The 14,135-nt window shown below is 37.3% G+C and overlaps 2 protein-coding genes across 2 annotated transcripts in view; both read left to right on the top strand.

The window, feature by feature from the left end:
- Positions 1 to 1,459: 1,459 nt before the first annotated feature.
- Positions 1,460 to 14,135, top strand: part of LOC148272997 (cytosol aminopeptidase-like) — a gene marked incomplete at its 3' end in the record, with an annotated part of 39,974 nt that continues 27,298 nt past the window's right edge. Inside the window, exons 1-2 of the mRNA XM_088239279.1 lie at positions 1,460 to 1,695; positions 4,805 to 4,920. Coding sequence (XP_088095405.1) covers positions 1,603 to 1,695; positions 4,805 to 4,920 — 209 coding nt within the window. The remainder of the gene's footprint in view (positions 1,696 to 4,804; positions 4,921 to 14,135) is intronic.
- Positions 10,281 to 12,586, top strand: LOC148273000 (E3 ubiquitin-protein ligase COP1-like). Its single transcript, XM_088239280.1, has one exon. The coding sequence runs from the start codon at positions 10,401 to 10,403 to the stop codon at positions 12,444 to 12,446; it is 2,046 nt and encodes a 681-aa protein (XP_088095406.1). The 5' UTR covers positions 10,281 to 10,400; the 3' UTR covers positions 12,447 to 12,586.

Below are 14,135 nucleotides of genomic sequence, written 5' to 3'. Positions count from 1 at the left end.
CGAGATTTATTATAAGTATGGGACATTCAAGCTCATTTGGTATTATTATTGTTATAAGTATGAATAACGTATAAAGCGCCATTTTTGTAATATAATACCTCATAGGCGCTTTACAAAGTGATTATATAAAGATGTAAATTTAATTTTAACTTTTTTAATTTGAGAAAAACAATGTTCTTTGTCACCACATGCTAAGGATTTATTCTAAACGTTGCACTTTTTTCACTGTTTTTTTATTTAAAAGGTTATTGTATTTTGAAACTTAACAGGATCGGTGGACATGGGCCCTTGGTAAAATCTTAAGTTAGTGACCTTGAACGACCATCGCTCATGCCATGATTAAAAATACATATTTTTTGCTCATAATTACGTCCCTGTAGAATTTATTTTTTAAAAATTTGAAAGTCTGAGAACATAAAATTTACTGAAAAATCGTCAATTTTTTTTTTCTTCGGACCGATACTTTCCAAAATACACGTTTGAACATCAAACAAAGTTTAAAATGAAACGAATTTTTGAAATTGAATTTTGCAAAATACTTAAAATTAAGTTTAATTAAATTATGAATTAAATGAATTTCATATTTATATCATATAACTTTCATGTATTATGAATATATATGAACAATAATTTAGTGCGTAAATATAAGTATCATTAATTACTTGGCTTCATTAACATAATATCCATTATTACTGGGACAAGTAAAATTCAATATTCCGACTTGCAGATTTAGAAAGAATAATTTACTGTTCATCGATGAGCATAGAACAAACTATGGCCTTAATTCTCCAATGACTCGAGACAAGATATGGACTTTTTTGGTTTAAGTTTACAAAGATTCAAACGAGCACTAAATAAATAGTCCAGATCTTGTCTCGATGTCCCTTATGTTTGTCAATGCTTCTTTTCTTTTTTTTAAAGGTTTTAAACTATTGTTTTATTGTAATATTTAAACCGTATAAATTGTATACATGGACAATGTCCGTAAATAAATAAATGAATTATATAACAAAGATATGTTCAACGCCAACTAACGCAGAAATATATTCAGATTTTATAAAATTATTTCGTAAAATGTTATCGTTTTAATTCATTCCCGATTAACATAGTTATGATATTAATTTTAAAGCTGCACCCCTGCAAATATTTTAAATATTGCAATGCTTTCCCAACATACCCTAATGTACCTAGTAAAATGTACTCAGTATATATGTTTATATGTGTATATTAATATTTTTTCCATTATAAAAAATGATAAATAACCAAAAATATATTTTTTAAAAAAAACTAGAATTAAATCCAATAAAAGTGTTTTATTTTGGATACTTACCTACCAAATTCGTATTGAGTTATTCAAATGTCTGAATAACCGAATGATTCGATTATTAGCTCATACGACAGTCGGTCACTATGAGAACTACAATCCATAGATGTTTTTGATTTTTAATTTCACAAATCTATGCAAAATACGCGAGACTTCGCGAGGTTTATATAGTTTTTAATCTCATTTTCTGGTCCAATTTTGACTTAATTACTTAAAGTTTTCTTGTTATGGCTTGGGAAATTTGCAAATCCATTTGAAAACAAGGAACTGTGCACAAAATGGCTGCCCTAACGTATTCTGTGTCGTCAATGTTAAAAAAATGTCGAAGTGTTCATTTGACGAGTAGATTGTACAGTGCCGCTTCAAATAAGGTAATTCTGACAATTAAACTGTGTTTATGATCCATACAGCTATCTCAGAGAGACGAAGGTACAATTGAGAAGGAAATATTGCAGTGTATCTGAAAGGAGAGTGAATGCGGGGAACAAAATGAACAAAAAAATATGTCAACCGAAACTAGACTTGCAGTGCATAACGGAGTTCTCGTCTCGACACTTGCGTATGGAAGTGGAACGCGGAGCTGGTAGAGGAAGAATGAAATCAGAGTGAACGTAGTCAAAAGGCGATAAATCAACGCATGACAGGGTCGCGAATGATCAGTAGATCAATCACAAATAACTATCGACGTGCCTAAATCAAGCATTTGAGCGATCATAATGAACAATGACTTCAAAAATATTAATACCATCAAAACTCTTTAGTGCTCACTAGTTCGACCCCGTCTAGAATACGCTTCTCCTATTTGGTCTCCATTCTACAGGACTCATATTGACCATATCGAGTCTGTCCATCACCGTTTTCTAAGAAAAGTGGCATGGTTGCTCGGATTACAAAGGGGTAATTATTCCCATTTTGAAATAGAGCAATCTCTTAATCTGTCTTCATTGGAGAGACGTAGAACTGAGATGGACCTTATATGCATTTTCAAAATACTTAATGCTTTAAGTGATGTCCCATCTCTGTTGCGATCAATTTCTTTTCATGTTCCCAACCGTGTCACCAGAAGTCAACACCTGCTATTTATAAAGTCTTCTAAGAGCAACTTTGGTTTTTATGCCCCAATGTCCAGAATGTTTAGATTAGTCAATTCATCACACGACTTGGAATTCTTTGGGATAGATCTTCCGGCTTTTCATAGATCTCTTCGCAACTAAACAGTGTGGGATGAAGTTGGATTGGCATGGTTTAGCTCAAAGTCTTAGGTCTTTCGTTTTTTTTAATATATTGTATACAATTATTGTTTTGCCCTTGTTTGTCTTTGCTAAATAGTTTTATGTTCTTTTTGTTCAGTTTCTTGCATTTATGTTTCTTCATGTAACTAACTAACTAACTAACCATCACGCCATTTCCCCGGAGGGGTAGGCAGAGAGGATAGAACGCCACACCACTCTGTCCTGGCACACTTCCTTTGCTTCCTTCACATTCATACATCTTCTCATGCACGCACGTCGATTATTCCGACTTTTCACATGACCACTTTCAAGAATTTGTTGTACTTGATCATGCCATGTCTTTCTCGGCCTTCCTCGACTTCTACAACCAGACACATTCGCATCATAAATCTTTTTAGCCGTTCTTTCATCATTCATTCGCTCCACATGACCGAACCATCGCAAAAGACCTTTCTTAATTTTGTCGATAATGTTTAACTCAGCCTTGCATTCTGCTCTAATTTCGACATTAGGGCACCTATCATACATTGTTTTTCCGCACATTCGCCTGAGGGGTCGCATTTCAACAGCATTCAGTCTACTTTCGTCCCTTTTTTTCCAACTCCATGCTTCGCTTCCATACATTAGGGTCGGTACCAGAACTCCATTATGGACTGCTAATTTAGCCTCTTGCGATAGACACTTATTTGCTATGACAGACTTTAAGGCACCATTAACTCTGTTACCGGCACTAACCCTCCTTTCAATATCCTCGTCCATATTTCCATCTCTAGTATAGTAACATACTACCCAGATATACAAATTCTTCGACCTGTTTCAAACTATCTCCATTTACTACAATCTTACATTCAGTCATAGTTACATTTCTTTCAAAGACCACGACGTTCGACTTTTGCACATTCATTAGCAAATCACTCTCCTTGCACACTTCGTAAACCTTTGTAACCAAGGATTGCAGTTCCTCTTCATGTAACTGTTGTAATTGGCTTAGGCCGTATATATAATAAGTAAATAAATAAATAAAGAAATAAATAAATAATGAACATTCTTAAATTATTAATTATTTTATAAAGTTTATATTGAATAGAAAATAATCATAACTTCAATAAAGACACTGGATTAAAAGTACTTCATGTTGAAAATAAAATATTAAAATTAGACAACTTAGAAATTAAAAAAGCGATTTATAATAAGAAAACAATATTATTTTTTTGATACTATGTTTTACCTCTTATGTTTATTGTAAAAAAAAACTAAAAAATATATATTTGAATATATCCGAAGGTTTCAAAAAAGCGATAGGACTCACTTATGTATGGAAGTGAAACATGGAAATGGCAGAGGAAGGATGAAAGCCGAGTGAACGCGGTTGAAATGCGATCTCTTAGACGAATGTGCGGGAAATCAATGTATGACAGGGTTACGAATGATGAAATCAGGCGAGAGTGTAAATCTGAGACAAGCATAATTGATAAGATTAAGAAAGGGTCTCTGAGATAGTTCGGTCACGTAGAACGAATGGACGACGAGAGAATGGTAAAACAAGTATATATGGCAAAAATGAACGGCAACGTTAGACGAGGACGACCGAGGAAGACGTGGCATGATCAGATAAACCAAAATCTTAAGTCTGGTCATGTCAAAAGCAGACAGAACCGAAGGGCATGTATGACAAGATGTATGAATGTGGAAGAGGCTAGGGTTGTATGCCAGGATAGACGTGTGTGGCGGTCCATTCTCTCTGCCTACCCCTACGGAGAAATGGCGTGATGGTAGTAGTAGTAGTAGTAGCTCTTTTGCTTTACAAAAGTCAACGGATGGAAGAGTTGAGGAAATGTGGATGTTCAAGCATGGGCAGAATGGTGAATGTTACACAGTGTGTAAAATGGCCACTTAAACCAGCCAATGACAGGTCATAAGCCCTGTAAATGCCTAGACTTCCATATTACCTCCTCAAAAATGTTTTCCCTCTCTGTTGAAATAAATTAAAATTTAGTAAAATGTTTGATTGACCACAAAGTTAATGCTTTAAATATTTTAAATATAATATTATTTTTGCATTCCCAAAATATTTTTCAATTTTTATACATCTTGGACCGGGTGAATTTATCGATGAAATAATTCAATCAGACTAATCTCACCCTGTAGATGCCTTGACTTCCATATACTCCCTTCTATAAAATGTTCTTCATCTCTGTTGCAATGTGGCAATAGTATAGTTGCTTGTAATTTTGTATCTCTTTTTCAGAAAGGTCTCGTTTTGGGCGCCCACTGTGAGAAAAATTGCGATGAAATTAAATTTTCCGAAGAGGCCAAGAGATTCAACGAAAACACATGTGGAAAGCTAACCCAGTACTTAGAAATGTGAGTCGTCTATTCAATTATTAATTGTATCCCAAAATTTTGAGTATGCGCCTACACTTTAACCTATTAATTAGTATTATCACTCGGGAGGAATATTGGATTTAACCTACTCTACAAATATTTTTTTTTTTAAAGATTCTCCTAGTGTTTATATAAACCCTTATAATGAATGTTTTTATTCAATCTTCTTATTTCGAAAATAAGGTCTTTCGAAAACGATCGTTTCGTAAGTTGGTAATAAATTTTGTCACAGAAGTTTACGAGTAATGCATTCATTTTAATGTCGGTAATGCCACAGGCCATAGATTTATTTATTTATTTATTAATTTACACGCCCTACGGGCTTTTACATATATTAGAAATTACATTCAAGTGCAGCAGTGAAACATAAGTATGTAAATTTAGTTAAAATTAAAGATAACATAAGAAAAACTAAAAGATACAATAATAAGTAAAAATAAGGAAATGTACCAACATAGGTATATGGGTACATATAAAAATATTTAATAAATTTACATATGAAAACATACTCACATACATAAACATGTATATGCACACATACACACACACATATACATACATGCATGTACATATGTATATACATACACATACATGCACATACATATACATACATATAAGTTTATACATTATTATAGAGATGCATGAGAAAAAAAATAGTAAATAAAGAACAATATTAAGATATTTTATACAAATTAATTTATAACCTTTTGAATACTTAACCTATATTTATATAAAGACAGAGGAAATATATCAACTTCACCATACTCGTTACCTAGCCGCCGGCCGCTGGTCGGTGTAGTCTAGGTATTGGTGAGTTGTAATAATAATTATGACTGCCAGGAGATTCAAAAAATAACGTTAGCTGCCGAGTATTTTGAACAGGTACTTTTAAGCTGATAACACTAGTTAATTCCGGGATCTCCAATATGCCATTTGCTATTTTATATAAATTTAATAAATCATTTATAATTCTTCTTTTACAAAGAGTTGACATATTTAGTGTACATAATAAATTATCGTGATCAACATTTTCAGTGGGTATATTAAGTTTGTAATTGACGAATCTAAGGAATTCACGTTGCACTCTTCCTAAATTTAAAATATGAACATTGTAATAGGGTGATCAAATTGTTAAATTGAATTCTAAATGACTTCTAAGTGCTATTTACTAAGGCTGAAACTTGGACAAACTCAACATATTGTTGATAAATTACCTGGTCCATGAAAAAGTATAGAAATTGAAAAAATAATATTTTCAGGCGTTGCCTAGTCTAGTATGTAGGTGAAATAATTCAATTTGATGAATCTCACCCGCATAAATAAAGGTTTCAGCTCTTTTACTTCACAAACATCGACAGATGAAAGAATTGAAGGAATATAGATGTTCAAATATAGGCAGAATGGTGAATGTTACACAGTGTGTAAAGTGGCTACTTAAACCAGCCATTGACAGGTCATAAGCCCTGTAGATGCCTAGACTTCTATATTACCTTCTCTTAAATGTTTTTCATCTCTGTTGTAAAATGTTAAGTAAATGTTTATGTTAAACTCTTTCAATATTATTTAAATGTACTTTATAATATGGTGACCATATAACCGAGTTGTGTTCAAGTTGGCTACGTACTAAAGCAATATATAAAATTATGATTATTTTTTTATTAAGCCACTCAACAGGCTTAAGTAAGCCCCAATAAATTGGCATTAATGAGTAAAACTTAATCTAACCAGTCTTAAAATCTACTTAAATTAACTAAGTGTATAATTGACAAAAGGTATGCAGATAAAATTAAATATCTCGGTGTATACATAGACCGAAGCTTAAAAAGGAAAGGCCATATTAGTGAACTAACGTCCTTAAAATGTAACATGATTAGAATGACAGTTGTCAGAAAAAGAGATGACATAACTTTGTAGTAACGTCAAAGGAGTTATTTATATTGACACACGAAAAATCATTTGTATCTGGCGTGTTCATTTATTTTTTTAAAACAATGCTCGCAATGCAACATTAATATATAAAATCAGCTTTAAAACTATAATAAACCTACATTGTTTGAGTATGTCCAAATACTTGCAGACTGTCTGGATTTTCTCCCTAGGGAGTTGTTCATATTTAAATTTATTTCAACAGAGAGGGTAAACGTTTTTGAGAAGGGAATATGGAAGTCTAGGCATTTACAGGGCTTATGACCCGTCATTGGCTGGTTTAAGTGGCCACTTTACACACTGTGTAACATTCACCGTTCTGCCCATGCTTGAACATCCACATTTCCTCAACTCTTCCATCCATTGACTTTTGTAAAGCAAAAGAGCTGAAACCTTTATCGCTTTTTTAAAACCTTCGAATATATTCAAATATTTTTTTTTTGTTTTTTTTTACAATAAACATAAGTGATAAAACAGAGTATTAAAAAAATAAAGCATAATTACATAACAATGAAATACATATTAATAGTAAAAATAGGAAACAAAAAATCCCACAAAGGCACGGCCTGTTCGTGGGTATACAAGAAAATGTCAATGAATATTATAATATTTTAAATATTTTTATAGCAGTTATAATATTTTTGTGTAACATAAGAAAAAGAAAAAAATATTCTGTAAAAGATAATATGGTATTTTTTTTAATAGTAATTAAAAAAGGAAATAAAAAATATTTAAAAAAACATAAAAATATTCCTTATTATTAAAGGGCAAATAAATATATCATAGAAAAAGAGAGTTCATATCTTTAGTTTGTATCCAGGATAGTGCGTGTTTTTTAAAAGAAGGAAAATTTTTAAAGTTTGGAATCAATGAAATATTATCAGTAAAAAAATAATAAAAAAAATTTGGGCCTATAAAATATGCATGTCTCTGTGCTGGCCCCGTCTCGTTTTACAATGTGCTATTTCTAACACACGATTCCTTCTTTGACTTGATCTATTTGAATTACCTGTGAATAAATTTTGGTTCTTAAATATATATTTTAAACATTCATGTTACGGCGTTCTATCCTCTCTGCCTACCCCTACGGAGAAACGGCGTGATCGTTTGTTAATGTTGTCTTTCTGCTTTTCACGTGTAACATTTACCATTTTGCCTATGTTTGAACATCCACATTTCTTGATTCATTTGTTGATTTTAGAGAAGTTAAAGAGCTGAAACCTTTATTGTTGTGAAGAGATTCATCTGACATTTTTCCAATTTTTAAACTTCTTCTTGGACCAGTTGGTTTTATTACAATATTTGAGTGTGTCGAAATGTTCGTAGACAAAAAACTGGATTTTACCCCCTCGGGAGTCATTACGATTAACAGTACCGTGACGTACGCTTCTCCTTGATTCATATCGATGTACCCACCTAAAACTTAAAGGTGGGGGTTTGATAGTATATCTTCATAATCGCTAGAGGGAATTTATCTTCAACTATACCGTCAAGGCGAAGGTATGACGTATTTATCTTCCCATCATAATTGAGGCCCCGGGCGATGCTGCGACTGCTAACATGACGGTCCATCTCGATAGTTTCCATGGTTTTATCGACATTTTCGACGACAAGCCTGCCAGAGCGTGGTGCATCGTTCACCTCCACTACACCAGAACGAAATCGCTCGAGCCACTGTTGTGCAGCGCGGACCGAAAGAGTATCGGCCCCGTGTACATCGCAAATTTTTTTGGTCGCTTTCGACGCATTTTTCTCTTTTGAGACCGTCATACTCAACGTACGATAGTTCGCGACCGAACCGACCAAGCGCAATAATGTCAAAGAAGCGTTTGTAGTGTACACTCACACCGTTACAACGCCGTATCGTATGATCCGATGTGACCAATAATAAACGAGATATACTTAGTTGAAAAAATGGGCGCAAAATACGAAAATACTTTTGAAAGTCCTTTTTTTTTTTTTTTTTTTGTTAAGAAAAACAACAGCAATAACATTATAAAACACAACATTATAAAAAAAAACATAAAATAAAGCCAAATCAGTTTTCCACATAAATACAATTATAAAAATCCAGTTCAATTAAATATAATTCATAGAAGTGCATGTGTGCGAGTTTTTTTTTTGTGTGAGGATGCGTGTGTAAAAAAGTGGAGTTTGGTTTTGGTAGGTATGTGAATATGTGTGTGATTGTATATGGGTATGAGGGTAGGTTTAAGGACAGGGTAAGTGTGTATTTGATATGAGTGAATAAAAAATAAATAAATTTATAATGTAAAAATATATATTTTTTTTTATAACGAAACATAATTTTTTTCAAATAATAGTTTTTTAATTTTGGTTTTAAAAGTGAGTTTACTGCAGTTAAATATGTCTATGTTATTGAAAAATATATTATAATTACGCGTCAAGCGAATCAGAGGAGAGTTCTGTGCATAGTTGGTGCGAACTGTGGGTACATGGAAAAGAGATAGATTCGTGTGACGGGTGCGGTAGCCAGGTACGTTAAGGGCCAACTCAGAAACCAGAACAGGACTATCAAGACGTCCATTATGAAGAATGTCATGTAAAATCCCCATATCTAATAACAAACGACGATCCTCAAGACTAAGCATATTATGTTTATGACAAGAAGTTTTATAGTTTCTTCTTATTAAAAAAATGATAAAGATCGGCCGTGTGGAGAAACGGAAACGCCTGTCCGGTGCGTGCGGATGCTTTAAGACCTCTACCTATTAAGACCTATTTATTTAATTTTACAATCACGGCTCGAAAGCCTCTTACAAAAAAATTTGCCATTACTTTGCCGTTACTTAATCATCATATAAAAAGTTTGCCATTACTTAATTATCTATGTAAAAAATAAATCAAGGCAAACAAACGATAATGTATGCGCATGTGCATGTATCGTCTTAGTAATAATTATAAATACAGGTTTCGGCCAAATTTGGCCCAAACCGAAGCTCGTCTTACTGGCCGAAACTGAAATTTCCGTGGGTCACTAAATTTTTGTCGATGTTCCTTTGAAATCGCTAAATGTCAAAACGGCCATTGTGATTGAGCAATTGATGATGGACGTGCAAAGAACGCGAACGACATACGGCATAATGACCAAGAAAGTCACTGTGCATCCGAACGTCCGTGGAAATCTTTAAAATTAGTGTTAATTACGTAAAGTTTAACATAATTTGATTAAATTATTTAGATCTTTTAATAATTTTTATTTTAATAATAGATAATTAGAATTTGTATTAAAACCGTTGTAATTGTTTCAGATCGCGGATCGAACTTCTGGCTTTTTGCGGAAGCGACTTTAAACTAATTTGAACCTTGCTGAGTGGCGCGACAAGGGGCACAATCGCACGCACCAAAACATTAAAAATAATAATAACAAACGAACGCTGAAACAATCGACGATCGGGAAGAAACAATATGACAATCGTAGTTTTAAAATAGTGACGAGATATTCTAAATTCAAAGCAATAAATTTTGGTGTGATTCGTTCGCTGTGAGTATTTTGTGTATATTTTTTAAATATGGCGGCGAATCGCGATGCGAGGAACGCCTCCCCCTCGCACTCGGCGAGCGGCAGCCTCCAGCGCTCGTCCAGGAGCCGCCCCCCGGTGCTCAACGGCATGGGCGGGTCCATGGAAGACAAGAACACCGACTTCCTCTGCCCCGTCTGCTTCGATCTTATCGAAGAGGCGTACATCACACGGTGCGGACACACGTTCTGCCACACGTGCATCTACAAATCCATCGAAATCCATCGCAGATGTCCGAAGTGCGGTTTCGCCCTCGTCGGACACGACCAGATCTTCCCGAATTTCCTACTAAACGACCTGATTTCAAAGTACAAACTGAAGATGAGCATCGAAAGCATCGGCCAGCAAGGCATGGGGGATTCGATCAGCGTCGCGTCGACCTCTGCGGACGGCTTGCGCAGTCTGATCGTCGCCGAGTCGCAGAACCTCACGATGCCCGACGTCGACGTCATGCTCGAGATACTCACGCAGCGGAAGCGACTGCTCGAGGCCGAGTCCTGTGCCGCCCAGAACCGGCTCCTGTACGATTTCCTCAAGCACCTGCACCAGATGAAAGAAGACCAGAAGAACAGACTGGTCAAGGAGGTGTCCCTCATAAAGAAGGACATGAAAGAGGTGGAAAATATCCTGGAAGACGTGCACAATAAATGTCCGACGCTCGACGATATTGTCAAGACGGACGGCGCCGACGCGAACGTCTGCGCCATCCGCCAGGAGATCGTCGATCTGATCGACACGATCGACGCGAACATGCTGCATCGCAGCGGCGCGGAGACGTCCCAGTCCGACGCCGCGTTCGGCGTGCCACAGGAAGTCCACCACAGCACGCTGGCCGTGCGCAAGCGGCGCATGCACGCGCACTTCGACGACTTCGTCCAGTGCTATTTCAGCTGTCGCGCGCGCGATTTGTACTTCGGCGAAAAGGACAGCGTGCCGGAGCAGACGCTCGGCGACGACGCCGGCCGAGAGGCGTCCGCCGGAGACCAGCGAATCCCGCAGGTCAGCAGCTGCTCCGGACTCGACGTGTTCCGGGAAAACCTAGTCAAATTCTCGCGGTTCAAAGGCCTGAGGCCGCTCGCGTCGCTCTCGTACTCGAGCGACGTCATCAACTACTCGACGATCGTGTCGACGATCGAGTTCGACAAGGACAACGAGTTCTTCGCGATCGCCGGCGTCACGAAGCGGATCAAAGTGTTCGACTACAACTCCGTCGTGCGCGACATGGTCGACATCCACTACCCTTGCGTGGAGATGTCGTCGAGCCACAAGATATCGTGCGTCAGCTGGAACACGTACCACAAGGGGATCCTGGCGTCGAGTGACTACGAGGGCACCGTGACGGTCTGGGACGTGAACACGGGCCAGCGCACGAAGGCGTACCAGGAGCACGACAAGCGCTGCTGGAGCGTGAATTTCAACGCCGTCGACATCCGGCTGATAGCGTCGGGCTCCGACGACGCGCGCGTGAAGCTCTGGTCGCTGAACGTCGACCACTCCATCGCGACGCTCGAGGCGAAGTTCAACGTCTGCTGCGTGCGCTTCAACCCGAAGAGCTCGTGCCACCTCGCGTTCGGCTCGGCCGACCACTGCGTGCACTACTACGACCTGCGCAACATGAAGGAGCCACTGTCCGTGTTCAAGGACCACCGCAAGGCCGTCTCGTACGTGACGTTCCTCAACTCGGAGGAGATCGTGTCGGCGTCCACGGACAGCCAGCTGAAGATGTGGAACATCAACTCGCCGCAGTGCCTGCGCTCGTTCGACGGGCACGTCAACGAGAAGAACTTCGTCGGGCTGACGACGGACGGCGACTACGTCGCCTGCGGCTCGGAGAACAACGCGCTGTACGTCTACTACAAGGGCCTCAAGCGGCAGCTCTTCAGTTACAAGTTCGACCCCCTGCGCGGCTTCCTCGACCACGACAAGAAGAACGACGAGCAGAACGAGTTCGTTTCCGCCGTGTGCTGGCGGCAGAACAGCAACGTCGTCGTCGCCGCGAACAGCCAGGGGACCATAAAGATACTAGAGCTGATTTGAAATCCCCGTACAGAATTATTAATGGCCAAGACACAAACCTAGCCTCTAGGCACTCGTTTTTAACGTACTTACATAGACCCATGTGCTGCATTTTATTTTTCAAAAGTTTTACTCTGAGGAAGTTAAAATTTATTTCAACAGAGAGGGAAAACATTTTTGAGAAGGGAATATGAAAGTCTAGGCATCTACAGGGCTTATGACCTGTCATTGGCTGGTTTAAGTGGCCACTTTACGCACTGTGTAACATTCACTTTTTTATATTCCCTTCTCAAAAATGTTTTCCCTCTCTGTTGAAATAAATTTTAATACGAATAACTTTCTAGGGAGGAAATCCAGCCAGTCTGCAAGCATTTGGACATACTCAAGCATTGCTGAGGATGTTACATACATTTGTTAATAGATCAAACTGAACCAAAAAAATATATTTTGGTATCATCGGTAATTTTGAAAGTAAGTTTTTCTGACATTTAAAAGGAGAACCCCGTACCCGTCAAAACGCGCTAAACGTGAAAAAAACATGTCGCGATCACGTGTTTCCGTGAACCGGTGACATTTTAAAGTAGTTCATTTAGATCTGAATTTGTTGCAACAGAGAGGGAAAATAGTTTTGAAAAGGGAATTCGGAAGTCTAGGCATTTACAGAGCTTATGGTTACTGGTTGCCCAGTGGGCGAATGGGTTCAGCCCGATGAATCTCACCAACATGATAAAGGTTTCAGCTAATTTAATTCGCAAAAGTCAACAGATGGAATAATCGAATAAACGCGGATGTTTAAACGTAGGCAGAATGGCGAATGGCCACTTAAACCAGCCAACGACAGGTCGTAAGCCCTGTAAATGCCTTGCCAAAAATATCCCTTTGTTGCAACAAATTAAGATGTAAATAACTCCTTAGGGAGGGATCCAGCATGTCTACAAACATTTGGACTTACTTAAAATATTATTTTTTATACATTTTGGAGAAAATTGGCCTTACAATTTAATGCTCGAATTTTTACCGCGTGTAAGAAAACATTTTTTATATTCAATTTTTCATAGCACTGAACTTCCTCCGAACTGACGAATAACTGAATGTATTGTTAGAATTATTTCGGCGCGCCGTGTGTCAAAACTCAACTATAAATTTGTATGGAGACGGGCGGCTCCAGTGTTCCAAAATTTTCCCAAGGTTTGATTGAATCACAGTTAAAAATTTATTTACTTTGAAGAGGTTTTAATGCTGATTATTTTTAACTTATTTTATCTGAGGTTATGAAAGGATTTTTTAATGAAATTTCTGTAACAGGCGCACGGAGCATGACAAGAAAGAGATTTTTGATAGTAATATTGCTTCTGTTGAAATGACTCGAAGTAATGTTTCTAATATCTGACCCTTAACCGCCTGCGTTTATGTGTGCGTGACAGAAAGTTATCAAATAAAGCGTGCTAACACATTTAAATTGACCATTGAATATTCGGACGCGTATTTCAACAGAGATGAAGAATTTAATTTAAGAAGAGAATATACTCATGTAGCTCATTATTGACTGGTTCTATTTCAAGAAATATTGACACATCTTTAAGCACTGTGTGACATTCGCCCATGTTTATTAAATTCTTATATTTGCGGGCAATGAAACGTTACCCATGCGCGTGAGATTCTGAACGATTTTTAATCATATTTTTTTTAGAACAATGACAGACCATAAGC

Source organism: Micrasema longulum, unplaced genomic scaffold, assembly GCF_059751315.1.
Source record: "Micrasema longulum isolate JH-2025_06_02 unplaced genomic scaffold, ASM5975131v1 h1tg002111l, whole genome shotgun sequence".
Lineage (NCBI taxonomy): Eukaryota > Metazoa > Arthropoda > Insecta > Trichoptera > Brachycentridae > Micrasema > Micrasema longulum.
The sequence above is the reverse complement of the archived record's forward strand: the minus strand, read 5'-3'. Positions and strand labels throughout refer to the sequence as shown.

What these genes read in the sequence shown, in the direction of transcription:
- LOC148273000 (XM_088239280.1), top strand. Translation starts at nt 10,401, where the DNA reads ATGGCGGCGAATCGCGATGCGAGGAACGCCTCCCCCTCGCACTCGGCG.